This window comes from Podarcis muralis, chromosome 9, assembly GCF_964188315.1.
Source record: "Podarcis muralis chromosome 9, rPodMur119.hap1.1, whole genome shotgun sequence".
In the NCBI taxonomy this organism is placed as follows: Eukaryota; Metazoa; Chordata; class Lepidosauria; order Squamata; family Lacertidae; genus Podarcis; species Podarcis muralis.
This window is the reverse complement of record NC_135663.1, coordinates 13,440,800-13,468,729: the sequence shown is the minus strand read 5'-3', so window position 1 is coordinate 13,468,729 and position 27,930 is coordinate 13,440,800. Positions and strand designations below refer to the sequence as shown.

General features: G+C 45.3%; 1 protein-coding gene across 14 annotated transcripts in view; it reads left to right on the top strand.

Annotated features, from left to right (window-relative positions):
* Positions 1-27,550, top strand: part of TMEM150C (transmembrane protein 150C) — a 60,461-nt gene extending 32,911 nt beyond the window's left edge. For 7 of the 14 annotated variants that reach the window (XM_028743770.2, XM_028743777.2, XM_028743780.2 and 4 more), the window contains 7 exons: positions 13,367-13,448; positions 14,036-14,089; positions 15,982-16,014; positions 16,166-16,233; positions 18,318-18,445; positions 23,528-23,705; positions 27,029-27,550. In XM_028743770.2, the coding sequence (XP_028599603.1) occupies positions 13,367-13,448; positions 14,036-14,089; positions 15,982-16,014; positions 16,166-16,233; positions 18,318-18,445; positions 23,528-23,705; positions 27,029-27,237 (752 nt within the window). In that variant the 3' untranslated portion in view covers positions 27,238-27,550. Of the gene's footprint in view, positions 1-1,694; positions 1,715-1,803; positions 2,264-13,366; positions 13,449-14,035; positions 14,090-15,981; positions 16,015-16,165; positions 16,234-17,860; positions 17,919-18,317; positions 18,446-23,527; positions 23,706-27,028 lie in introns of those variants that run through there. The other 7 variants (XM_077933774.1, XM_028743775.2, XM_028743774.2 and 4 more) reach the window with 4 other exon arrangements.
* Positions 27,551-27,930: the final 380 nt, after the last annotated feature.

Genomic DNA, 27,930 nt, shown 5'->3' with positions numbered 1-27,930 from the left:
ACAAGCTGTACAGTTAAACATGCACGTTTTGGACCAGTCCTAGTATGTTTCCATGGAAAGTAGGTCCCTTTTGCCCCTCAATATATCTTTTTGTGTGTGTACAATCATGATGATTTTTTGCTCATGATAATACTAGGGTGGTCACGCTCTCAACACTGTTTGCACCTCCAGAAATTTGGGGCTGTCCCACTGCTTCCTATCATATAACGTCCTCTCAAATCATTGAACATCTTGTGCCACAATAATAGTGTGGCAGTATTGGGAAAGCATAGCAGAACAAACTAAAGCAGAATGAATCCACTTAGGAGTGCCAGCTTGGGCCCTCGACCGTGGGTGCCTGGGGCCACAGGTGCCATGCAGTGTGCATGGCCCTGGCACCAAAATTTGTGGGTGCCCAGGCCCCAGCCCTTTCATGGGGAATTTTCTGTGTACATGGGCACCCATGTACACAGAAAGTTGGCACCCATGAATCTACCACCAATGCACTAATATTGTGTCAATAGCATTTATTTGCAGAATACACCCATAATAAAAGTCTGGAAGAAGTTGGATTTACTTCCAAGTAAAAACACACAGAATTTTTGTTCTATTATGGGTTTATCCACCAGTGTCCTCCACCTCAATTAGATTTCCCAGCTTTTTGCTGCTGAAACATAGACCTAGCTCCAATTCATAGGTGGGTTAGAAGTGCACAACAGTGACCGTTTTCATCTGTGAGAAATATTCGCCTCATTATTGGCTAAAAGATGGAGAATGAAAACAAATTAATGTTGGAGTAGGGCGTCTTGAATTTTTCAGGTTCCAAAAATGCTTTAAAAAATTGTAACATATGACTTGGGAATTCAATAGGTATTTTGGTTAAATTAATATAATTTAGTTTTGATTGGCAAGTAATATTTGTGTAAAATTGCACAGAAATTAAAATTCTGTGCCACTTCGGACTGCTGGTTGGGGTTAACACCTCCATTAAAAGACAGCAGCAAAAATCCCTGCACACAGAAGCTAGATTTCAGGGACTGGGGTTTTAGTCTAGCCTTCTCCCTGACATACTAAATTTCTGTGTACAGGGAATTGTTTTTGTGGATAAGGAGTCAGTTGTGTCCCTCCCTCCCTTCCCTGTAGTCTAAAGAAATGTAGTCCAGACACAGCTTGACTACTTTATTTATTCATTAAATTTGTTATTTCGTTTATTAAATTGGTATACTGCCCTTCATCCAAACACAACATAGAAATACAAAATGAAAACACAAAATACATAATAAAATGATACAAAATGATACAAAATACAAAATAAAATGATAGCAAAACAAACCAATAACTCCTGCAGGCACATTTAAAAGGCCATAGGTTGTTGAATTAGCCAAAGGCCTGGAAAAACAGGAATATTTTTTGACTGGCATCTGAAGATATGTAATGAAGGTACCAGGTGAGCTTCCCTAGAGAGAGCATTCCACAAGCAAGGAGCCACCACAGAAAAGGCCCTACCCTCCGGATCTCTTGAGGATGAGGCACACAAAGAAGGGCCTCAAATAATGATCTCAGGGTCTGGGTTGGTGTATATGGGGAGAGGTAGTCTTTGACGTATTGCCGTCCTGAGCCATTTTAAGGCCTTATAGGTCAAAACCAGCACTTTGAACTGGGCCTGGAAACTAACGGGCGGCCAGTGCAGTTGGGCCAGTGTCGGTGTAATATACTCAAAAACCACCTTGCCCCAGTGAGTAACCTGGCTGCTTGTGAGACCTGTGGCGATTTCTTGTGACTAGACTGGTTGCCAAGGCAACGTGGGACTAGGCCGCAGGAGAGATGCTTTTCAGCAGCCACTAACATGGCCAGAACCGTAGTCTGAAAGCTGCATTCTGGGCCCGTAGGAAGCTCTAAGTCAAAGCTTCCTCGACTGAAATTGCGCGCGCGCATGCATGCCTTGCCATTTTGCAGGCATCTCTGTGGCCTACTGTTTTGGGAGCTGAAATGCCCTTCTCAGTTTTGCCTCTTTCGCCACACACTCATGCGCACCTGTCTCCCTGCCTCAGTGCTCAGGGAGACGGGCCTGAGGGGGCCCAAGCCATTAACTGAACTTGGCCCCCGCATAGGCCAGAAAAAAGAACTGGTGGTGCGCCATTTTTAGCCTTTTGCATGCCCCACCCCAGCCTGAATGCACAGAGCGCATGGCAGAGAGCGAAGGAGAGAGAGAGGCGCCTTCGAGGCTCCAGTCGAGTAGGCGGCAGGGCCAAAGCCTTGCATGTGAGCTCGCCCCACAACGAAGGTTGAGGTTGCATGATGGTCTACCCCATAGGTCTACCCCCCCCCCCGGTGTAGGTGGCTTTCCCCCGGTGACTGCGCAGCCGCCGCTATCCCAGGGGGTCTGTAGGGACTTCGTGCATTGCAACGCTAAACTTGTGTTGAAGAGTGCCATAAACCCCTCAAAGTGGTGAAGATGGAGGGAAATGCACAGCCCTGCTTTATAACGTGCAAAAGTTAAAATACTGAAGCAGGTTAAAATGTCCTCCGCTTTCTAAATGTCTGGGTAGGAATGTTTTTAACAGGCGCCGTGAAGAGTATGAACTTGATTTCAATAAGCGGGGAGTTCCAAAGTGCAGCTGCTGTGACACTAAACGACTTGGTTGTTGTTGTTGTTTAGTCGTTTAGTCGTGTCCGACTCTTCGTGACCCCATGGACCAGAGCACGCCAGGCACTCCTGTCTTCCACTGCCTCCTGCAGTTTGGTCAAACTCATGCTGGTAGCTTTGAAAACACTGTCCAACCATCTCGTCCTCTGTCGTCCCCTTCTCCTTGTGCCCTCCATCTTCCCCAACATCAGGGTCTTTTCCAGGGAGTCTTCTCTTCTCATGAAGGACAGATCGTGGAGCCTCAGCTTCACGATCTGTCCTTCCAGTGAGTACTCAGGGCTGATTTCCTTCAGAATGGAGAGGTTTGATCTTCTTGCAGTCCATGGGACTCTCAAGAGTCTCCTCCAGCACCATAATTTAAAAGCATCAATTCTTCGGCGATCAGCCTTCTTTATGGTCCAGCTCTCACTTCCATACATCACTACTGGGAAAACAACTTAAGTTCTAACAAATGCGGGACGATTGTTACGTATGTGTGTCAATCCCCCCCCCCATCGAAGTAATTTTGAGTGGGCATGTGTGAGATAAGGCAATCTCGTCATAGCTGTCAACGTTTTCCTTTTTTTAAGGGAAATTCCCTTATTCCAAATAGGATTCCTCGCAAGAAAAGGGAAAAGTTGACAGCTAATTATCTCGTAGGTTTGGAGTAAGTCATCTCCCCTTTTTAAAAAAATGCCTGTGGCAGCCATTTTGTGCTGCTACCCACCGCACTCTTATCAATATAGGAGTACCGTCGCTTCATTTTTTTTGCCCGCGAAACACACAAAAAGCAAAATAACTACTGGCTGTAAGAAACAAAATTCCAGAATGTCTCAATAGATTGCAGTGTGGGAGGTGCCCCCCCCCCCCGGCTTCATCCCAAAGCGCTGCTGCTGCTGCTGCTGCTGCTGTGACATTTTAAAAGATTTTAAAGGATTTGTAGGAAGGAGGAGGAAATCAGACAGGCCTAGTTGAGGCTGAGCAGCGACAATGGAGGGATGTGGGGGACCTGTGATCTGCCCCACGTTGTTCCCATCATCAATGGCCATTGGGCATGCTGGCTCTGGGATGTCAGAGTCCAGCAACTTCTGGATGGCCCACAGTTCCCCCAGCTCTGCTGGCAGCTGCAGCATGGGATGAAGCCACAGAAATGCGTTTACAAGATGAAATAGGCAATATATATATATATATATATATGCTTTCGTAGATTTTCACGGGTACAGGAATGCAGGTTTTGGTGTCCTCGGGTATCTTCCCGTGTAAAAGTTGGGGTGTCTAGGCGACGTTTCGACGAGGTCTCACTCGTCATCTTCAGGCTGGTGCTTTCGGCTTCTTGTTACTGGAACAGAGCAGGATCTCAGTGTTTGAGTTCCTATAAATACTGTTGAGGAGGTATGGTCTGGGCAGAGAGGAAGTTCCCAGGCTAGTGTGCCTTTTCTTCTTTTGTTCCTTAATTGCTTGAGGGATATCTTGAGTGATTTCTTGAGTGATATCCTGAGTACCACTTAGGTGGGTCATTAGGTGTGGATTAGTTGCTAAAGCCTTTGTGTCTTGACCTCTTGAACTTTGTGAAGAGTTTTTCTGAGAAGATGGGTGTACTACATTTAGTTGTGCTCTGGCTTGGCTTCGTGTATATCGTGCACAACTAAATGTAGTACACCCATCTTCTCAGAAAAACTCTTCACAAAGTTCAAGAGGTCAAGACACAAAGGCTTTAGCAACTAATCCACACCTAATGACCCACCTAAGTGGTACTCAGGATATCACTCAAGAAATCACTCAAGATATCCCTCAAGCAATTAAGGAACAAAAGAAGAAAAGGCACACTAGCCTGGGAACTTCCTCTCTGCCCAGACCATACCTCCTCAACAGTATTTATAGGAACTCAAACACTGAGATCCTGCTCTGTTCCAGTAACAAGAAGCCGAAAGCACCAGCCTGAAGATGACGAGTGAGACCTCGTCGAAACGTCGCCTAGACACCCCAACTTTTACACGGGAAGATACCCGAGGACACCAAAACCTGCATATATATATATATATATATATATGCAGGTTTTGGTGTCCTCGGGTGTCTTCCCGTGTAAAAGTTGGGGTGTCTAGGCGACGTTTCGACGAGGTCTCACTCGTCATCTTCAGGCTGGTGCTTTCGGCTTCTTGTTACTGGAACAGAGCAGGATCTCAGTGTTTGAGTTCCTATAAATACTGTTGAGGAGGTGTGGCCTCTAATGTTCTTGGGCAGAGAGGAAGTTCCCAGGCTAGTGTGCCTTTTCTTCTTTTGTTTCTTAATTACTTGAGGGATATCTTGAGTGATTTCTTGAGTTGTATCCTGAGTACCACTTAGGTGGGTCATTAGGTGTGGATTAGTTGCTAAAGCCTTTGTGTCTTGACCTCTTGAACTTTGTGAAGAGTTTTTCTGGGAAGATGGTTGTACTGCATTTTGTTGTGCTCTGGCTTGGCTTCGTGTATAGGGGCGAGCTGTGGTTTTCTGGTCTGTGCCAGCCAGATCTGTGTAGGGATTGCAGGGGGGTGCAGCATCCGGAGGTGCCACCATGGTTTGGCTACTGGATGGTATCTGTAATTCATCTGTGGAGAGGGTCTGGGTTTGGGTCTGGTGTGGTTGATTGGTGATGGCGTTCTGTGTGCCTCTGGCTCTGGTGTCAGTTTTTGTGGGGAGGGCTAATTTCCAGATGTCTGGCAAGCGGGATGTGTCGTCACGCTTGTTCATGTTGTGAGGGTGTTTCTCTATCTCGATGGCTTCCATGATTATTCTCTTGTGGTGATGTTCCATGTTAAAGAGCAATTTGGAATCTGCAAAATTAATTTCGTGTCCTGTTTCTTTCATGTGTTGGAAAAGAGAGGAAGTTTTTTCTTCTTTTTTGACGGCATTCTTGTGTTCTGCGATACGTGCATTTATTCGTCTGTTAGTTTGTCCAATGTACGTGGCTGGGCAGACTTTGCAGGGTATTTCATAGACCCCTTGGTTTTCCAACTGGATTTTATCCTTGGGGTTTCTGAGGATATTGGCTATTTTTTGGTTGGTGCAAAAGGCTGTTTTGATATTGTGTTTATGGAGGATTTTGCTAATTTTATCTGTAGTGCCCTTGATATAAGGAAGGAGGGCCATGCCATTGTTTTCTTCTGTGTCTTGGTTTTTGGGGGGTGTTTCTTTTTGGATTAGCTTCGTAACCCTGTTTTGCTGGTATCCATTGGCAATTAACACATTTGAGAGATTCTGTAACTCAGTTGTCAAGTGGTTTTTGTCAGCCAGGCGTTTGGTTCTGGAGATGAGAGTCTTGGCTACGGAGTTTATTTGTGCAGGGTGGTGGTGTGATTGTGCATGTAAGTAGCGGTTGGTGTGTGTTTTTTTTCCGGTAGATAGTGTGTCCTAGGGAGCCATCAGGTTTTTTGTAGATTAGGACGTCAAGGAAGGGAAGTTGGTTGTTGGCTTCTATTTCCATAGTGAATTGTATTTTGGGGTGTAGGCTGTTGAGATGTGTGAGGAAGCTATCCAGTTTTTCCTTCCCGTGTGGCCAAATTACAAAGGTGTCGTCAACATATCTGAGCCAAAGTTTGGGTTTGTGTTCTGACTTGTCTAAGGCATTGGTTTCAAAGTGTTCCATGTACAGGTTTGCGATGACCGGTGAGAGGGGTGATCCCATAGGTGCTCCTTCTATCTGTTTGTATCTTTGTCCATTGTGGATGAAGTACGTGTTGGTTAGGCAGTGCTTGGTCAGGTCCAAGATGTATTCGGGGGGATTGTATTTGTTTTGAATGGCTGTCAAGGCTTCATTAATGGGCACTTGTGTGAAGAGAGATACAACATCGAAGCTCACAAGTAGGTCATTGGGATGTAGGTTTTGCTTCTTTATTGTTTCTATGAACTGGAAGGAGTTTGGAACGTGTGAAGAGATGGATTCTGCATAGGGCTGAAGTTGCTTGGCGAGAAATTTAGCGAGATTTTGTAGAGGTGAGCCTATGGAGCTGACTATTGGTCTGAGTGGTGTTCCTTCTTTGTGTATCTTGGGGAGGCCGTAGAGTTTGGGGCATCTGGATGATTTTTCTCTGGGGATGATTCTTAGCTGGATTTCTTCACTGATAGGAGAGGCTTTTATTTTGGATTTGGTGGTTTTTTCCAGATAGGTGGTGGGATCTGTTTTTATAGGTTGGTAGGTAGGGTCTTGGAGTAGATTTGATAGTTTTGCTTGGTAGTCCGATGTGTTCATCACAACAGTGGCATTACCTTTGTCTGCTGGGAGAATGATTATGTTGTTGTCTTTCCTCAGGTCGGTGAGTGCTTTCTGTTCTTCTTTGTGTAAATTGCTTCTGGGTGGTTTGCTGGAGCAGAGGATGTTGGTGACTTCAAGTCTGATTTTATTGGCTTCATCTGGGTTGATTTTGGTTAGGCTAGCTTCGACTCCGCATATGATGTTTTCCGTGGGGATGCGTCTCGGGGCGACTGCAAAGTTGAAACCTTTGGAGAGTACTTTGGTTTCAGTTGAGGTGAGGATCCTGTCTGATATGTTATGTACTGTTTGCTTCATGGGTTGTTGTGGAGGGTGGCTGGGTTTCTGGCGTTTTTCTAGTTTGTGGAGTTTGTTGGTGTGTGTGTCTGTCTTACGTGAGGTCTCCGTTTCAGCTCTCCAGACGGCTAGTTGTTTGCATTTGTCCCAGAGTGCAGGGTGGATTTTGTTACAGAGTTTGAGGTGAAGAGTGAGCAGATCTTTGTTGGTTTGGTTTAGTAGGTATCTTTTCCTGTGTAGTTCGTTTCTGATTAGGGATAGTTCAGTTCGTTTCAGGATCCTTTCGGTAGCTGGGGTTTTAGAGTGGAATTTAAGTTGGAAGCATGTGGGAATTAAGTTGTTGTCTCGGCAGTTGCGTAGGAACAAGAGATCACATAAGATGGTGGCTCTTCGGATTTCTAGTTTCTCGTAGGTTCTTGTCAGCTGGAAGGTTTCCTCCCCGTAGAGGTGAGATATTTGCTTTCGTAGATTTTCACGGGTACAGGAATGCAGGTTTTGGTGTCCTCGGGTGTCTTCCCGTGTAAAAGTTGGGGTGTCTAGGCGACGTTTCGACGAGGTCTCACTCGTCATCTTCAGGCTGGTGCTTTCGGCTTCTTGTTACTGGAACAGAGCAGGATCTCAGTGTTTGAGTTCCTATAAATACTGTTGAGGAGGTGTGGCCTCTAATGTTCTTGGGCAGAGAGGAAGTTCCCAGGCTAGTGTGCCTTTTCTTCTTTTGTTTCTTAATTACTTGAGGGATATCTTGAGTGATTTCTTGAGTTGTATCCTGAGTACCACTTAGGTGGGTCATTAGGTGTGGATTAGTTGCTAAAGCCTTTGTGTCTTGACCTCTTGAACTTTGTGAAGAGTTTTTCTGGGAAGATGGTTGTACTGCATTTTGTTGTGCTCTGGCTTGGCTTCGTGTATAGGGGCGAGCTGTGGTTTTCTGGTCTGTGCCAGCCAGATCTGTGTAGGGATTGCAGGGGGGTGCAGCATCCGGAGGTGCCACCATGGTTTGGCTACTGGATGGTATCTGTAATTCATCTGTGGAGAGGGTCTGGGTTTGGGTCTGGTGTGGTTGATTGGTGATGGCGTTCTGTGTGCCTCTGGCTCTGGTGTCAGTTTTTGTGGGGAGGGCTAATTTCCAGATGTCTGGCAAGCGGGATGTGTCGTCACGCTTGTTCATGTTGTGAGGGTGTTTCTCTATCTCGATGGCTTCCATGATTATTCTCTTGTGGTGATGTTCCATGTTAAAGAGCAATTTGGAATCTGCAAAATTAATTTCGTGTCCTGTTTCTTTCATGTGTTGGAAAAGAGAGGAAGTTTTTTCTTCTTTTTTGACGGCATTCTTGTGTTCTGCGATACGTGCATTTATTCGTCTGTTAGTTTGTCCAATGTACGTGGCTGGGCAGACTTTGCAGGGTATTTCATAGACCCCTTGGTTTTCCAACTGGATTTTATCCTTGGGGTTTCTGAGGATATTGGCTATTTTTTGGTTGGTGCAAAAGGCTGTTTTGATATTGTGTTTATGGAGGATTTTGCTAATTTTATCTGTAGTGCCCTTGATATAAGGAAGGAGGGCCATGCCATTGTTTTCTTCTGTGTCTTGGTTTTTGGGGGGTGTTTCTTTTTGGATTAGCTTCGTAACCCTGTTTTGCTGGTATCCATTGGCAATTAACACATTTGAGAGATTCTGTAACTCAGTTGTCAAGTGGTTTTTGTCAGCCAGGCGTTTGGTTCTGGAGATGAGAGTCTTGGCTACGGAGTTTATTTGTGCAGGGTGATGGCTCCCTAGGACACACTATCTACCGGAAAAAAACACACACCAACCGCTACTTACATGCACAATCACACCACCACCCTGCACAAATAAACTCCGTAGCCAAGACTCTCATCTCCAGAACCAAACGCCTGGCTGACAAAAACCACTTGACAACTGAGTTACAGAATCTCTCAAATGTGTTAATTGCCAATGGATACCAGCAAAACAGGGTTACGAAGCTAATCCAAAAAGAAACACCCCCCAAAAACCAAGACACAGAAGAAAACAATGGCATGGCCCTCCTTCCTTATATCAAGGGCACTACAGATAAAATTAGCAAAATCCTCCATAAACACAATATCAAAACAGCCTTTTGCACCAACCAAAAAATAGCCAATATCCTCAGAAACCCCAAGGATAAAATCCAGTTGGAAAACCAAGGGGTCTATGAAATACCCTGCAAAGTCTGCCCAGCCACGTACATTGGACAAACTAACAGACGAATAAATGCACGTATCGCAGAACACAAGAATGCCGTCAAAAAAGAAGAAAAAACTTCCTCTCTTTTCCAACACATGAAAGAAACAGGACACGAAATTAATTTTGCAGATTCCAAATTGCTCTTTAACATGGAACATCACCACAAGAGAATAATCATGGAAGCCATCGAGATAGAGAAACACCCTCACAACATGAACAAGCGTGACGACACATCCCGCTTGCCAGACATCTGGAAATTAGCCCTCCCCACAAAAACTGACACCAGAGCCAGAGGCACACAGAACGCCATCACCAATCAACCACACCAGACCCAAACCCAGACCCTCTCCACAGATGAATTACAGATACCATCCAGTAGCCAAACCATGGTGGCACCTCCGGATGCTGCACCCCCCTGCAATCCCTACACAGATCTGGCTGGCACAGACCAGAAAACCACAGCTCGCCCCTATACACGAAGCCAAGCCAGAGCACAACATAATGCAGTACAACCATCTTCCCAGAAAAACTCTTCACAAAGTTCAAGAGGTCAAGACACAAAGGCTTTAGCAACTAATCCACACCTAATGACCCACCTAAGTGGTACTCAGGATACAACTCAAGAAATCACTCAAGATATCCCTCAAGTAATTAAGAAACAAAAGAAGAAAAGGCACACTAGCCTGGGAACTTCCTCTCTGCCCAAGAACATTAGAGGCCACACCTCCTCAACAGTATTTATAGGAACTCAAACACTGAGATCCTGCTCTGTTCCAGTAACAAGAAGCCGAAAGCACCAGCCTGAAGATGACGAGTGAGACCTCGTCGAAACGTCGCCTAGACACCCCAACTTTTACACGGGAAGACACCCGAGGACACCAAAACCTGCATTCCTGTACCCGTGAAAATCTACGAAAGCATATATATATATATATATATATATATATAATGCTTGCAAATGTTTGGTTCCTTCTAGCGTGGTTTGCAGAAGGAAGCCAAGTTTTGCTAAGCATGGTTTGTCTGCCAGAAAAACTGAGGAAGGCAAGTTTCATGGTCATTTGTTTACGCTGAATGTTGAACAACCACAGATGTGGGGGAAACTCATTGAAAAAGGCCCATGAGCAGAAGGGGCAGAGGAAGTGAATCTAACAGTGAAGGCAATTTTTCGTTTTGGTATTAATGAACTCTGTGCCTTTATGCAGTCTGGCCGTGTCTACTGGCAAAGTGCTCTTCTTGGGACCATCTTCAATGTGATAATATTTATTTAAGTTGCCCCTTATAGGGCAGAATTTTTTGAGAATTATTGAACACAGAACAAAAGGGTATGACATTGCATTTCTGCCTTCTGGGAGGTACTTATGGGCATTACCACATTTAATCTCCCAGAGTTCAGAAATATTTTGCATTCAAGATCTTGGAATATTTACTCCTAGGGGTGTGTGTGTGTGTGTGTGTGTGTGAAGCAGAGGCTTGCACAAAATCAAGTCTTCATGCATCAGGGCCTTGGGCTGCAACAACCTTATATGTGTGCCAGGGAAGTAGCTGTGTCTTTCTTACCTCTACACAAAGGTGAATTTCGACTGGTTGAAGCAGTCAGTGAGCTGGTTTGCAAAAGCTCGCAAGAGTTTTGCTTCTTTTGGTTACTGCTCAAGGTTAGTGAAAAGAGAGCTTCGCCACAAATCCCAGTTTAGATGGCATTCTAAGCCAAACTTTGATTTGGCTCAGCACATCACATCAGTTAAAGTAACTGGGGAGGAACAAACTGGCTGTGAGCATCTCTATGGGTGTCTGCATGTTCATGCATTCTCGCTAAGCCAAGATTTAGTGTGTCTTGTCAACCAGGCCAATATGTAGCAGTCAGTAAGCACTGGGTTTTGCATTTGTTAACTTGGCCTCAGTTTTCTGAAATCTTAATATCTAACTCCAGTGCTTTTTTCTGGGGGCACCCAGGGCTACTACACATACCCCTAAACATTTTGTGAATCTTTGTACTTTTGTCCATTTACTGTATTTATTTTTCCCGATTTGAACTATAAAACGGTGGTTTTCTTGAGTCCCAAAAAATTTTTAGAGTACATTTTTTTTAGAGTAAACATTTTTTTTAAAGAAAAAAAGCACTATCTAACTCCCTCTTTATTCGTGCTTCTGGGAAGAAAATGAACAACAGTAGTATCTGGTGTGAAACAATGCTATGAATATTAGTTTAGACAGGATATAGCTGAGGAATGTTAAGAAGTTGATGAGTATTTGGGGGGGGGGGTTGAATGTGCTGAAAATGGTCACAATGGAAAGAATAGAAAGTGGCGCATATCCCAAAGCAGCAAGCTTGGAAGAGGTGGCTAAATTGCTGCAGGCTTCAGGCATGGCACTTAGCGCTTGCTGCATGATGCTGAAGTAAAATCCATCCTAGGCAGAGATTTCTTTGCAAGGAAGCTAGAAGCGTAGAGAAATTGACTTTTGTCCCTGCTGACATGTCTCCTGGTACTCGAGTGACAGATTCCATTAACTTTATTAATGAATTCATTGGCTTCGAGGATTGGGGTAGAGGGAACTGGAGGAAAGCGGTTTTCCAGGATGACTTGCGTCTTGCTTATTCGACATCAAGCGTGAAAATCGCACTGAGAACTCAAAACTCTGTGCTCATCATAAAGCATGCCAATCAACAAAAAACGTGCATATAGAAAATGCAGCAATAAACAGCCTCGGTTAGCGTGTTCTCTCATTATTATTTTTGCAGAATATTGACATTTCTGGCAGGGAACTGTGTGGGAACAGAAGGAAATAATAGATGATGACTAAGGGGAAGGGAATGTAACTAGAGACTGAAAAATGTGATTAGATGCAGATCAGGCCAAAAAACCCCAAACCTTTCTGCTTATTATGCAAATTTGCAATCAATTGCAATTTGTGTGAAATGTGCATTGAGTACCGTACATGAGTTTCATTAGTGCATCTTCCAAGGAACCATAACCTGAGGTCACAAAGCCCGCCTCTCAGGATTTCATGAGGCTCGTATACAATTTGGCTAGGAAGAAGGGGGGGATGTGGGTGCGCCCCCCAGCAATTTAGTTCACTCTTTACTCTGCTTATGTGCTTCTCATGTGACATCTCACCAGACATTTTGGGAGGTTTTGGGAAGACTGGAAAGAGTTGTTCCTGTTTTAAGGATGTGTTATGTACTGAAGTTCTCACCCTGGGCCAGCAGGGGAATACTGTAGATAGTTATGCAAATAAGGGATCGAAAGTGACATTCAGTGATTGGATAGTTTCAGAAAATTGTTACAGTTACGTTGTACTGGAGCTTTATATAAGCAGGCTGGTTGAACCCTTCAGTTCAGTTCTGTTCTGGCCTATGAATAAACAAGAGCTGTTTGAAGAATCGCTGTGTCGTCTGATATGCACCCACAACTTAACAGGATGGGTGGTAGAAAAGCAATTGTCCATCTTCCTCTTTACCTAGGTAGAATAAGAATTAGCCTTTTGAACGCCGGCTCCCTCGGTATGGTGGCACCTGAAGGTGTGGCAATAGGTGTGTCCAGGCATAAAACTAAGCTCCATGTAGCTCCTGGGAGGAAAGGCAGGTTTAAAATGGGATTAATTGTAATTTGCAAGTTGGGTGAAGAATGTCACCATCTTGAGTATATAGAGAGCATTGTACAGTGGTGCCTCGCAAGACGAAATTAATCCCTTCCGCGAGTCTCTTCGTCTTGCGGTTTTTTCGTCTTGCGAAGCACGGGTATTAGCGGCTTAGCGGCTATTAACGGCTTAGTGGCTTTAAGAAAAAGGAAACAAACTCGCAATAACTCGCAAGACGTTTCGTCTTGCGAAGCAAGCCCATAGGGAAATTCATCTTGCGGAACGACTCAAAAAACGGAAAACCCTTTCGTCTAGCGAGTTTTTCGTCTTGCGAGGCATTCGTCTTGCGGGGCACCACTGTATATCTTCTCATTGAGGTAAGAAAAGGCCACAAGTTCTCACGTTTGCCATGTTTCATTTCTGTTCTCTTTGTTCCTGTCAGGCATGGATGGAAAGAAATGCAGCGTATGGATGTTCTTACCTCTTGTGTTGACGCTGTTTACCTCAGCAGGACTGTGGATTGTGTAAGTGACCTTTGTGGACCTTTTATGGTTTCTGGGTGGAATAATTTCCTTTGGAGCAACATTATTCAAGGGGTCTCAGCATGCTTCAGGATGAACAGTTCTTCGCTGGAAGAACATTGTTCTGCCATTCTGCTGAACAACTTGCCTTCTTCCAGGAACCAGCCCTGACACCCCACCCCTCATTTAGGTAAAGGTAAAGGGACCCCTGACCATTAGGTCCAGTCGTGGATGACTCTGGGGTTGTGGCGCTCATCTCGCTTTATTGGCCGAGGGAGCCGGCGTACAGCTTCCGGGTCATGTGGCCAGCATGACTAAGCCGCTTCTGGCGAACCAGAGCAGCGCAAGGAAATGCCGTTTACCTTCCCGGCGGAGCGGTACCTATTTATCTACTTGCACTTTGACGTGCTTTCGAACTGCTAGATTGGCAGGAGCAGGGACTGAGCAACAGGAGCTCACCCCGTTGCGGGGATTCGAGCCGCCAACCTTCTGATCAGCAAGCCCTAGGCTCTGTGGTTTAACAGCGCCACCCGCATCCCTTTTACCCCTCATTTAGAATCGTCTAAATGTCTTCCTTCCTATTTTGGCAGGTATTTTATAGCAGTAGAAGACAACAACATTATTCCGCTAAATGTGCTGGACAGGTAATATATATATATATATTTTAAATCTTACTTTCTAATGACACAGTCCATTATGCTTCACAGAATCAAATCATCAGGGTGAGTTTCAGCACATGAACTCAAAGCAGTGTTGGGAGCCCTATTCTGCTGACCCCTACAGAGAAGCAGAATTAGTTTCCCTGGAATTTCATCATATAATCCTTTTAGCTGACTTTACACAGCGATGTTCTCGGCTAATAGCCTAGGGCAGTGATGGCCAAACTTGGCCCTCCAGCTGTTTTGGGACTACAACTCCCATCATCCCTAGCTAACAGGACCAGTGTTCAGGGATGATGGGAACTGTAGTCCCAAAACAGCTGGAGGGCCAAGTCTGGCCATCACAGGCCTAGGGTGTTATCCGCCAAACAGCAATGCAAATAGAAGCCATAGAAGAAATGAGTGGAAACAGTGCAGAGTTCCTTATGAATTGAAAGTTTCTCTGCTTGATTTTGCAGTCTGCTAAAACCACCTTCCTTTTCTTGCAATCTACTACTAGCACGTTTTCTTTTTAAAAAGCAAGCGTAGGTCAGGCTTGAATGTGCCACCTTTTGCTTTTTTAAAAACCAGAGCTCAGAAGTCCACCAGCTGCAGCCAGTTGCAAAACAGTGGTGCAGACGATGGAGCCAGTCTTGGTTACCTACTGCACCCAATGAACCCTGCATTGGCCTGAATTAGTGCCTCCCATTAAAATGACAGCTAAAACAGAACAGCAGACGCACCTGCCCAGGTGGGGGAAGCAGGAGACAACCTTGCATCATCGCCTTCCTAGTAGCATCCAGGCGAGGGCCAGCAAGGAAACCCCCATTCCATCCATGACCACGACAGCCTTTCTCACCCTTCCCTGCTGGCTGTTGCTTGTGCTGCTGCTGCTGCCGCCTGCCTGCCTCTACAGCTTCAGTCACAGTTGGGACAACTGTCCAATGCAGCCTGTTATCAGGGCCGGCCCAAAACATTTTGGCACCTGAGGCAGATCCCAAAATGGCACCCTTCTCACATTAGGGAAGAAGAGGTGAGGGAAGATCTACATCAAGAAGAAGGGGGAAAAGAAAGATTGGTGTTAGGTTCTGCTGCCCCTGTGAATTCTGCCACCAGAGGCAGTTGTCTCACCTTGCCTCTTGGTTGGGCCAGCCCTGAATAAAGATCTACATTGGGATCTGCTGTCCCTGTGGATTCTTCCTCCTGAGGCAGTAGCCTCACCTTGCCTCATGGATTGGTCAGCCTTCCTGACATTGCCCAGTAGCAACCAAGGCATCAAATGGAGGACCAATAGCATTGCTGCTACTGGCTGCCTCAAGCTCTGCAGATTGGACTGACCCACCACCACCGGTGCCCTTTTAAATTTGGCAAATGGTTTGGTGTTGCACACACATATACACACCCATTAGGTAGAGGGAGTCACTGCAGGCAGGTCTAATCCAGGGATCAGGAACCAGCAGCCCTCCAAATGTGGTTTAACAGGAGTCAGCAAACTTTTTCAGCAGGGGGCTGTCCCTCAGACCTTGTGGGGGGCCGGACTATTTTTTTGGGGGGGGATGAACGAATTCCTATGCCCCACAAATAACCCAGAGATGCATTTTGAATAAATGGACACATTCTACTCATATAAAAACACGCTGATTCCTGGACCATCTGTGGGCTGGATTTAGAAGGCGATTGGGTCGGATCCGGCCCCTGGGCCTTAGTTTGCCTACCCATGGGCTATAACTTCCATCATCCCTGACCATTGGCAAGGCCGGCTGGTGGTGGTGGGATTGGAGTCCAACCATTGGAGAGCCACACAGGTTCTCCATTCCTGTTCTAAACTAAATCGCATTCAGTAACCAGCCCTGCAATTCTGACTTGTGTATGATTCATTTCTTTTTTCCGTCTCTTAGGAAGGAAGGTCCTCAAAAGCCTCCTTATATAAGGTAATGAAGTCACTTTCCGTCCTTTATCTGTCTCTCCATGTCTTTCCCCCCAAATAAGGCCCATTTTTAAACCAGTGGACCATTTTACTGATTTATGCATCTCTGTTGCAGGCTTAGTTGAATTACAATGATGCGCATTCTATTTTTGAAGTATTGCAGGTGACGCCCCTCCTGCAAGCTGTGTGTTTAGCCAAGTCATGAACATGGCAGCATTTCTAGGTAGGCGTTGCATGGAGAATGTCTGGCTTCTTTTTTTATTGTTTGTCTCTTCTAATTTGTGTTAGCAAATCACCAGGTTAAGCTCAGTAAATGTTGTCAAGGCGAGGCCCAGTAATCTGCAGCTATTCTGGCTTAGTTCTCCCTGAAGGGGGTGTTTGGGCTGGACAACTTGAGACTGAAGGTCATGTGGGGGACTCCTCCTTCATAAAAAGAATTGAAATCTTTCAACACAGAAGATCAGAATGTCAGGTAGAAGGCTAGACTAAGTCCCTTCTCCCTGACATGCTGGATTTCTGCATGCAGGGTGTTTTTTTTAATGGAGGAGCAACCAATCGTCGGAAACCGTAGCTAATCTCAAGTTATTTAGCTCAGATGCAGGTTTTAGGCTTGGCATCAGCATCTAACATCTTTGGGCATGGCCCACCAGCTCTGACACCTACCTGGGTGTGGGGTTTACCTAGCAGAAGAGCTGGCTGCCATTTTAAATTTCCCACAATGCCCTGGAGCGACACAACACTGTCTTGTTAATTAAAATCTCAGGCACTTTGCAGCACTGCTATCTGCCCCTCAAAGCTGCTCTAACATATTTACTGCCTCTGAGAACTAGACCTGTAAAACAGGGGTGCTAACCCATGGCCCGCAGGCAAGATCCTGACCCGCAAGAGGTTTTGTGGCTCTTGAGAAACGCCCCCCCCCGTAAGTTTGTCATTTTAAATTTGTAGTGCTATGATGCCAAATGATTTTTTTTTGTAGCATTAAAGCTCCTCCAAAAATTTCCATTTATTTTTAAAACATTTTTTACAGACTGTTCCAATAGGTTCTTAGATGTGATACTGCAAGGCCCAAAGATTTTTTGTGGCCTCCCAAAGCCACTCAAAATTTGTTCATTAAAAAAAGTCTGTTGTTTTAAAAATGACAATTCTTGCAGGCTTCCTTCTGCAATTCTATGATGCCAAATATTTTTGTGACCCACCCATAAGACCCACCAAAATTTGTAACAACAACAACAACAACATAACAACAGCAACATTTGTTTCCCCATACTTCTTCTACATTTTGGCCATTGCTCACTTTGACATGCAGCCCTCAGAGGCCCGCAGCCCAAAAAAGGTTATCTGCCCCTACTATAAAATAACATATGCAAAGGTTGTGTAAAATATCCAGATAGTGAAACATTATAGTCGCCGTATATTTTTGCTTGTTTGTTTTTAATCATCTCATTTTCCGGGCAATATATGTTTTTATTTGCATGACACTTGCTATCAGTTTCTACTGCTTTAAATCCTGCATGTGTGTGAGCACAGCAATAATGTGATTATGCATATAATAATGATGATAATGTTTGTTATATAATGTTCGCAACCCTTCTTTTAATTGATGGTCAGTATTTCTTTGCTAGGGTTAGGAACTGAGCCGTAGTAGCCCTATAGCAGGCTTATAAATCTGCGCTCACCTGGTTACCTGGGATGCGTAAGAATGGCCTCTGGGTCATTGGCTATGCTAGTTTAGGCTGATGGGAGCTGTGGTCCAAAATATCTAGAAGGCTGCCCATTGGCTACCTCCAGTCTACATATATACAAGGAAGACTCTTCTGACAAAAGTTTATGGTATGCTGTTTCAAATATAGGGTGACCAGATCCAAAGGAGTGCAGGGCACCTATGTGTAGAAGAAGGGAGTTTGGCAGGTATGTAAACTGGAGCTACCAAAATTCCTTTTCCTACACCACTCTTAAAAGTACCAAAGGCCTGGCTGCCTTTGCTTCTGGGTCATCCTTTATAGGCAAGATTCAACCACAGTGGAGATGGTTAACGGGAGAGAGGCTTCGAGGGTCCTATCAGGTCTTAATTGTTCCGGGTGGCCTTGCTTTTGACTGACCAAGAAATAACTTAGGAGGGAGGCTCTTGCAAGTCCGCTGCCCCATAATTAAAAGAGGGCGGATACTTTTGCACTTCTCAAGCTCCATAGCCAGGCTGTGGTGGGTGCATTTGTAAACCCGTCTTGCAGACCTGTTTGGACCTAGAATTATCTTGACGTTTGGAGTCATAATTGTGCATGAGTGTCACGTTCTCGTTCCTCATTTCAGCGCTTGTCGTGGCTGTCCTTCGCTTTATTCAGCTAAAACCAAAAGTTTTGAATCCCTGGCTCAATGTGAGCGGCCTGGTGGCGTTGTGCTTGGCCTCCTTCGGAATGACTTTGCTGGGCAATTTCCAGGTATTGTGTGTGTTCTCTCTCTCTCTCTCTCTCTCTCTCTCTCTCTCTCTCTCTCTCTCTCTCTCTCTCATCTTCCCCAATAACTGACTCTCTCCCTAAGCCACGCCCCTCACCAGACCTCTTTGCACCTTCAGTGAGCGTTTTTTGGCTGGAATGTGTCTGTGGTCTCTTGATAATACCTCTTACTTGCCTGGATGAAGGATAGAGAAAGGTGTGAGCGTACAAACTAGCCTGTGGTACAAAGGCATCCTTTATATCCATGGTTCTGCTGATTTTATCTCTGCTTCCTCCCGCCACTGACATTTGGCCTCCAGAAGGGCACCCAGAAGGGACTGTGGCCCTCGACTGAAAAATCTTCCCCACCTCTTGTCTGTCCTGAATGGGAGTGACTCTCCAAGTCCCACGTTGAGGTTTTTCCCATCACCTGCCATTTTCAACTAGACAAGCCAGGGGTCGAACCTGGTATATTCTGCATGCAAAAGATGCGCCCTGCCCCAGAGATCTGTGCCTGGCATATACGGGCGTCTTTTTAATGTTTCTAGACCACCCTTCTGTTGTCACATTCCAAGTGGAATTGAAACACATGCAATCGCATGTTGCTGTTGATATGTACAAGCAAAAAAAAAATCAGAGGCCAACCAGAGAATATTGAGAAGCAAAGCAGCTTGTAAGCTTGATCTTTATTGATCTGTTGCCACAGGGTGCTCCCCTCACCCACAGGAAAGGAGGAGGAACCCAGAACAATGGCACGCAAGGCCTTATATGGACTTTTGAAATTGCCACCCTGTAGATCAATACCACCCCAGGTACATCATACCTACATCACAGAAAAGGCGGTCTAAAACAGAAATTTGAATGTTGTTTTTCTCCTGTCTGGCAGGTTACTTGATTGGATTGCCTGGGGAGCCTGGCCAGTCTTTTGTAGTGATAAATACTTAGTTCCTGGGCCAGGTCGCAGGCTCACACCCTATTCAAACACAGTCCTACCCCTAAGACAGGATTTGTGAAGGAAAAGACAATGGGGAGGCTTTTCCATTTGACCTTGCAGAGAAAACACCTGGTCAGCCTGGGAGTCAAAATGGCTCCATGGCTGCTTTCCTGTGCAGCTTCTGACATGTGGCCTATATATCTATGTACGTGTTTGCTTGGTACATTTATGAACCTTTATTATATACATAAGACCTTAATTTAACTGATGGCAGTTAAGATTCTAACAACATCTTGGAAACCTGCCAGTTCCCCATCTATACAGAATACTTCGGCCGGATTCAGTTATTTGTTTCGGCCACGAGCCATTAGGAAGTTTACAAATGTGGTGATTCAAATAGTTTACAAATTAAAACATATGTCAGGTCTGCAACAGAACCCAAAATGTGAAACTTTGTTAAGTTCACTTGGGCCACTCTGGGCGGCTGCCAACAGAATATACAAGAACACAACAGAACACCGCATGTTAAAAGCTTCCAGATACAGGACTGCCTTCAGATTTAATCTGTCCCCCATCAGATAATCTTCCCTTTCACACTATGCGATCACAAGGCTCATTGCTGTTTTTTCTTGTGACACCACAAACGATGGTCTGTTTGTTTGTTAATGATTAAACAGTGAAACAGCCATGTTTTGTCAGTGTGTCTGAATTAAGGCATTGTCTCATTAGTTTCTAGTTCAATAGCCTGTTAATAATAATCTACAGTAAATGTCTAGAACAGAGCTATTCTGTTATGGTAGGGAAAGGAGTATCTGTGCTGGAAGAACCTCTAAACCCCAAACCCTACTGACCTCATACTGACCAGGATGGAGGGTGGGGAGGAGAAAGTTGCAGAGGAAATTAGTATGCCAGCTATAAGGCTGGAATATTTCCCCCTCCTTTTTCTCTCTCTATCTGTGTGTCAGAGGAACAAGCATTCTGGGTTCAGTGGCTCCGAAAACCTCCCCACTTCTGCCCCATCACACCCCTCGAACACCCCTTATTGCCATTGTGGCTGTTGGAGCACCGACAACAGAGCAGCAAGGGTGGCAGAAGTTTAAATGTCACATTAAAGACAGGTCAAGGACAATATATTGTATTTTAAAATGGGGTTTCAGAGTTTTTAGGGGTTTTGAATGTCTTATGTAGATTTTTCAGTTTCATTGTTCTGTATGGGACAATGACAATAAAGATACCATATTGTATCGTATCGACTCCTTCACTGCCTGCGGACCTCCTTCTCTGTGGGAGAGATCTCCTGTATCCTATGGCTTCTGGGGTGTGTTCCCAGGGATTATAGCACTGTGCCCTAAATGACGGTAATGTCCCTTCTTCTGTGGCTCCCTTCTCTTCTACCGTACTCTTAAATGACTCCTCTTCCCCACCTGGCAAAATCTCTTTAAACACACACACTTTTCAAATTTATACATTTCACTGATTTTACAATCATTTTTACATTTCAAAACTTGACTTCCTTCCCCCACTTTCCTTAAATTTATTTATAACATATTCTGCATATCCAAATTAACTTAATTTGTTCATTTACTCATCTTCTGTAAATATATACTCTTACGAAACTGCAGGTTATTACAATAATCCTGCCAGTGTTTTTATCTGTTTACAATTTATCCATGAGTATTCCATAAACCATTTCCGTTCTTTTGTAAAAAGTTTGTTATCTTGATTTCTTATTCTTCCAGTAAGTTTCACCATTTCTGCATATTCCATTAAGTTTTTGTATCTATTCTTCCTTTGCTGGGACTTCTTCTTCTTTCCATTTTTGGGCAAGTAGCATTCTTGCCGCTATAGTCGCATACATGAATAGGTTTCTATACATTTTAGGTAGTTCTGTCCCTATAATTCCCAAGATTTTGCCCCTGACAAAATCTCAGTGCACCTTTGCCCATCGTGCGCTGCTCTTTTTCAGCACCCTAAAGAAGAGTGCATTGCATGTGCTTTCAGCATGCAGGGCAGAGTGGATCCCTCCCTGCTTTAAAAGGATCTCCTGCCTAGATCCATCTGGCCGCCAGATGGCAGTTTCTGTAAGTTCGGTATTTCCAGACAGCTGTTTCTCTTTCAAGCTGTCTCCATCCTCCTTTTGACTTTCATGTTTCTCAACTCCCTCCCTGTCTTGTATAGAAACGTAGAATTGTAGATCCGAAAGGTGCATGGTCACCTAACCTTCAGCCCTTCTCATAGAGGTAGGCCCTTCACCCTGATATCCCTGCACCCCTGAAATGATGGCATGCTGCAAGTAGGAGAATCCTGTCTTATTGTGTTCCTAGCAAGATCATCAGCCACCAATCACACTGCATTACAAGCTGCCTTTGAAAGGTCGTCAGATTTTTGCATGCTCTGCAGCTTGATGAGAGAAGGGCAAGACCTATCAAGCCCATACAGCTAGTGGCTCAGTTCTCATGGATTCTGTCCAAGGTGCCTGCAGGTCACGGAATAAATGTAAGCCGTGTTTTCGTGGGCCAAAATCTGATGCCCGCAGAAGCCCGGCTTAGGTGTCGCTTAATGTCAGGGCCCAGGCTGCTCCAGGCAGATGAGATGATTTATTTGGCAGATGTGAGGTAGGGAATGATACACCCATAAAAGGAAATGGCACATTTATAAGAGAACAGGGCATTTGTGCTGAGGCGTGCAGGATTTACTACCACTTGCGTAAGAGCCCGCCATTCCTATAAATCCCAAACCCACCTACTGTCGTAAAGAAAGTACATTTCATGTAGAATTATTCTTCTAAGTGGATTAATAGCAACAGGAGGCCCGTAGGTCATGTTAAGCTTGCCACTCCCTGCAGCCTGTTATTGGTGCCAACCAGGACTGGGATACGGGAGAGGATGTGGAACAGCACATCCTCTGTTCCCCAAAGAATCCTGGGTGCTGTTCAGGGTGCTGAGAATTGTAGCTCTGTGAGGAGTGGACTATAGTTCACAGGATTCTTTAGGAGGGTGCTTTAAACTACGGTTACCAGATTTTTTTTAAATGAATCCGGGGACACTTTTTTTTTTTAAGCCGAGTAGCAACAGGGTGTCAGTAGTGGGGATGGTAAGGCAAAAGACCCTGGGCTCAAGCACATATGCATATTGTATAAAGGTGCAAAGCCCTTCTTTCGCACCCTGTGAAACATAAATGCTCTGAGTTTTAAAAAACCTGGGCAACGGTGCACCGCCCGCCCGTGACTCCCGAGCCTCCCCCGATCTCCTTCCCCCTTCCCCCTTTGTTTTGACTGATCAGGGGAGGCTAAGGAGTTGCGGGGTTTCCCAGTTTTTAAAAAACTATGTGCGTTTATGTTTCACAGGGTGTGAAAGAAGGGCTTTGCACCTTGCCTGGCAGAGAAACCGTGCGCCTTGCTCCCCTCCTGGGCAACGGCTGCCCGCCTGTGACTCCCAAGCCTCCCCCGATCTGTCAAAACAAAGGGGGAAGTGGGCAGGAGATCTGTACCACCGGACATCCCTGGTTCCCCCTTGGCAGTGGCGGCGGCAGCGAGCAGCTCCTGAAGCCAGCCAGAGCCAACTGTGCTACCAGGCTAGCTCTGAGCTGCTGAGGCTGCCGCTGCCACGTTTCCCGGGGACAGATTTGCAAATCTGGGGACTGTCCCTGGAAACTGGGGACATCCTGTACCCCTACTTTAAACACCTTTGTTGTCTCTTCTGATCAGAAACGGCAGAAATGTTTCCTCTTCTTCTCCAGCTCTTCCATCCTTCTTTACTCCAGGCACGTCTCGGGTGGTCAGACACAAAAGACCACAGGGCTCCCGAAACTTTTAATAGCTGTACAGAAGAGAGAAGCTTGGCAGGTGTAATTTGCATGATAAGATACACCTGCTGAAAACCCCTCTTCTGCACAAATATTAAATGTGCAGGAGCTCCATCTCCTTTTGCACCTGCCCACCTTAGGCGTGCCTATGAGCCATCCGCCTTGAAGGATTGAGGGGAAAGTAAAGTCATCCACACATCAAGGTATTCTCTCACGCATGTTGAGTTCAGCAGTGGCAGCATGACCGGGTTCGCTCTGGGTCCTTAGCAGAACCCATCTGGTGGTTTGAGGGCAAGAGCCTTTTCTATCAATCACATCAAGGAAGGCCACCCGTTTTGTTGTCCTTACAGCTTTCGAACGATGAAGAAATCCATAATGTGGGCACATCCCTGACCTTTGGTTTCGGCACCCTGGCCTGCTGGATTCAGTCTGCCCTAACGCTCAAAATAAACCTGAAGAATGAAGGAAGGAAAGCTGGGATCCCACGAGTCGTCTTATCGGCAGCGATAACCCTCTGCGTCGTCCTTTGTATCCTTTAATTCTGCACATTTTCTCCAGGTGCCAACTTCTCATCTCAAAGGAGGAAAGTTCACGATCTGATAAATTAGAGTTTGCAGGCGATGAACTGTTTGCATGAGGCTGCAGTTTGCCATTGCAGTTTTGAGTATCAGCACATGTACTGTGAAATCAAGTCTTAACACTAATCCCCAGAACTCATTCAAATTATGCATTTCTGAAACTATAAATTCTGCTAAAATTTAAATTTTGATGCAGGCGGTTTTTGTGTGCCAAGCATGTAAGCTTGGATTTTCAATGCAGTCCTGTGCCTTAAGTTGTGATCCTGTACCAACATACCTGAAAGCAAGCCCTACTAAATACATTGGGGCTTACTTCTGGGCAGAAATGCATATAATTCTGCTCCTAGAGTGAAATCATATACACCCTTAACAGGGGGTAAGTTCAGTTTATTTCTGAGTATGTATGGGATTGTACTGAGCAAGTCCCATTAGTCGCCTGATGAAAAATGTGTTTTGACCAAGGGAAGATGCATAATATGAATACTCTGTGACCCTTTAGTAACTGCTCTGTTTTAAGAACATAACTGTAATGGGTATGAGTTACTCGTGCGTAAACTGGTGCTTCTCTAGGCTAATTTGCCTGGTTAAACCTTTCTGACTGCACAGCCCCTTCTCAATGTGGCTGCCTCAGTCGCTAGCAGAATCCGTCAGTGGGCGTTTCTTAAACCTCTTCCAACATAAAAGCTGTTTGACACCCAGTCTCCTCCTCCTCTCACTGCGCGGGAGTCTTCTGCGCAGGGAGGGCGTGGGTAACGGAGGACCTGTACTCTCCTCACTGATGTCCAGTGAAGAGTCCTGGAGCCCTCTCTCCGCTTCCCCCATCTGCCCCCCTTTATCCCTGGTGTTGCGCTGATTTGCTTCCCCCTCTATTGAGCCGTTTCTTCCCCTGCTGCTAGGTCCTTCGCCCGCATCATCTGGGAGCCTCCCCTTCGCCTCTCGCTCTGATGTCAGTTCCCTGACAATAACCTAAGAGTGTAAGAAGGCGGTTGCTGGATCAGATCCATGGCTTATTGAGCCCAGCATCCCTCTCTTACAGATGCTTAAGGGAAGCCCGCAATTTCTTCAACTATACCAAGCCTACAAAAGCCTGATACTAATGGCTTGAAAGAACAGAGATACAATTCCCCTTAATCAGTGGTGACATTAGCAACATATAAAACGACAGCTTATAGACTTAATTTTCTTTTGATAAATTCAATGGTATTTGGAATGGGTTTACACAGAATATATTGGGGTACTGACAATTATATGTGCATTAAGATAATAAGAATATACCACATCTGTATATGAATGTATAGTAAAGTATCAGTATTTTTATCCTCTGTTACATTCTCACTCACTTTCTACTTTATTTCTCTCTCTTTTTTCTAAAAGCAATTCTTTTATTTATATATATATATTAAAAACGCTATACGGTGGTACCTCGGGTTACAGACGCTTCAGGTTACATACGCTTCAGGTTACAGACTCCGCTAACCCAGAAATAGGACCTCGGGTTAAGAACTTTGCTTCATGAGGAGAACAGAAATCGTGCTCCGGCGGCGCGGCTGCAGCTGGAGGCCCCATTAGCTAAAGTGGTCTTCAGGTTAAGAACAGTTTCAGGTTAAGAACGGACCTCCAGAATGAATTAAGTTCTTAAGCTGAGGTACCACTGTACCAACCTACAGAACTTGTGATGCACTGAGCCAAATTCATCCCACTGGACAGCTATTGTAGTTTGTCAAATTTGGGTAAAAGAGTTTGTGCTGTCAGTGAAGGGCGGTGGGGAAAGTATGAGCATGGCTTACATGGCCCTGCCCTTGAACTCTGTACACTGATTTGGGTCTTGTGGACAAAGGCTCCACAGACCTGCTTTCTTTACAAGACCTGATCAAGGCATGGGACTGTGGGACAGTGAGCGTGGTCCTGCTTCTCTCTCCCACGTCTCGAGTGAGATTTCATTTGTGTATAGATTTCTTTTTGTGCGCACAAGGACAAGGCTACCATTTCCAGTACAGTTATTAGCAGGAATCATTTTGAGTGAAAATTGTGTAGATTCTTTTGGTGCATGGCACAGAGATCTTGAACAGAATTTTGGAGGTGCAAAACCAGAGATCTGTATTAAATGGGTGCGGTTTTTATGAACGTGCCCTCACTGTCACATGCAAAATTAGCTTTCCTTTCTCATCTCTTATCTCCTTGTTTTGCATACACACAGCATTGGAAACTTGCCAGCCTTATTATCCCTTTTGCATGCTTTTCTTCCAGCTAATGCAGTTCTCAGAAGACAGAGGTAAGGTTCTAATAAAACAACAGCAGCAAGTTGAGTCTGGTAAAAAAAACCCCACGTCATCTGAAATGTCCTTACATAAGCCTTGCGAAAGTATGATGAACTCTTGATGGATCAGTGTGCCGGTGTAATAAAGTGGGTGTCTGCAAAGTGGGGGTATCTGTTTTAATACCAAATGGGGTGCATAGGAAGGGGAGAAAAACTTGGCCCCCTCCCCTACTTGGCTTCTTTCATCTGTGAATTCCCCATGAATACCAAAGCCCAAATGGGTTATGGAAAGGGCCAACCCTCCCATCGCACCTTGTGAAGAATAAATGATGCAAAATAAGAGAAATAATAATAATAACAATAATAATAATAATAATAGTAATAATAATTTATTATTTATACCCCACCCATCTGGCTGGGCTTCCCCAGCCACTCTGGGCGGCTTCCAAGCAAATATTAAAAGACAGCAATACATCAAACATTAAAAGCCTCCCTAAACAGGGCTTCCTTCAGATGTCTTCTAAAAGTTTGGTAGTTGTTGTTCTCTTTGACATCTGGTGGGAGGGCGATCCAAGTTTAAGTTAAACAACTCACAGAATTCTACTTTTTTGGTGCAGAATTTGGGTTGCCTGGGTGCCGAATGTTTTATTTTTTAGCACAGCGTTGACACAGCCCTGCATGTAAGACAGCCTCATCCACGTTCTCTTGAGAGCCAGTGTGGTGTAGTGCTTAAGAGCGATAGACTCGTAATCTGGGGAACCGGGTTCGCGTCTCCGCTCCTCCACATGCAGCTGCTGGGTGACCTTGGGCCAGTCACACTTCTTTGAAGTCTCTCAGCCCCACTCACTTCACAGAGTGTTTGTTGTGGGGGAGGAAGGGAAAGGAGAATGTTAGCCGCTTTGAGACTCCCTAAGGTAGTGATAAAGCGGGATATCAAATCCAAACTCTTCTTCTTCTTCTTCTCTTCTTCCTGCACTCGAGCGCCTCCTGCACATTTTTCCTTGACGCCTCTCCAGATTTCATCTTGATGTCCCAGAAGTTCCACATGCACGCTGCACGGATACAGTGGGGAATGGTGATGTGCTTCCTCTGCTACTTCGGCTCCTTTGCTGTGGAGTTCAGACACTACCGCTTCGAGATCATCTGCTCCGAGTACCAGGAGAACTTCCTCAGCTTTTCCGAAAGCCTCTCCGAAGCGTCCGAGTACCAAACAGATCAGGTGTAACCCAGGCCACTCTCTCTTTCCTTTTGTCGTGGCTTTAGGTTCCCGTAGACACATGGTTGAACCCCTGGTCCTATTCCTCCCTCTTTTCTTTTTAAAATACTTGTTCATTTTCCACGCCTACAAGTTGCCAAAAAGTATTCCCTCCCAAAACCCCCCCACAGAACTAGGTATTTTAAGAGACACGGAACTGACACCGCCCTCTGTGCCTCTTTCCCCCACTTCCTCATGATGTGTTTTGCAACGCAATGTGCGATGCAATGTAATACCAGCATCTCCCCAGGCACCTCTCATCGTTGGCCGGCTGAAGCGGGTCACACAGCCTATTCTGTGTCATGTTGTGGATGTCGCAAGGAAGAGGCAGCAAAGGGATGTGGGGGCCGCTTTAGGAGGTCTAGTCCCACCCTAAGGGTACCTAGGAAAGGTGGGAGGCAGGAGTCTTCTGAATTCATCGGTGCGGCTGCAATACAGTTCAGAACAAGATTGGCGCCTTTGCTGCTATGGGCCTGGCTGTCCATCAGCTTCCTGTACTCCCTCCCTTAAATGCAAATTTTGAACCGCAGGAAGGGCTCCCAGAAAAGGTAGCTGCCTCCCCTCACTCTCACCCCTAGTGCACCAGGGAATTTGCTCCCAGTCTGTGCCAGTCCCTGCGATCTAGGGAGTTCCTTCATTTCTGGATTTGCTCCTCGGTTGGGA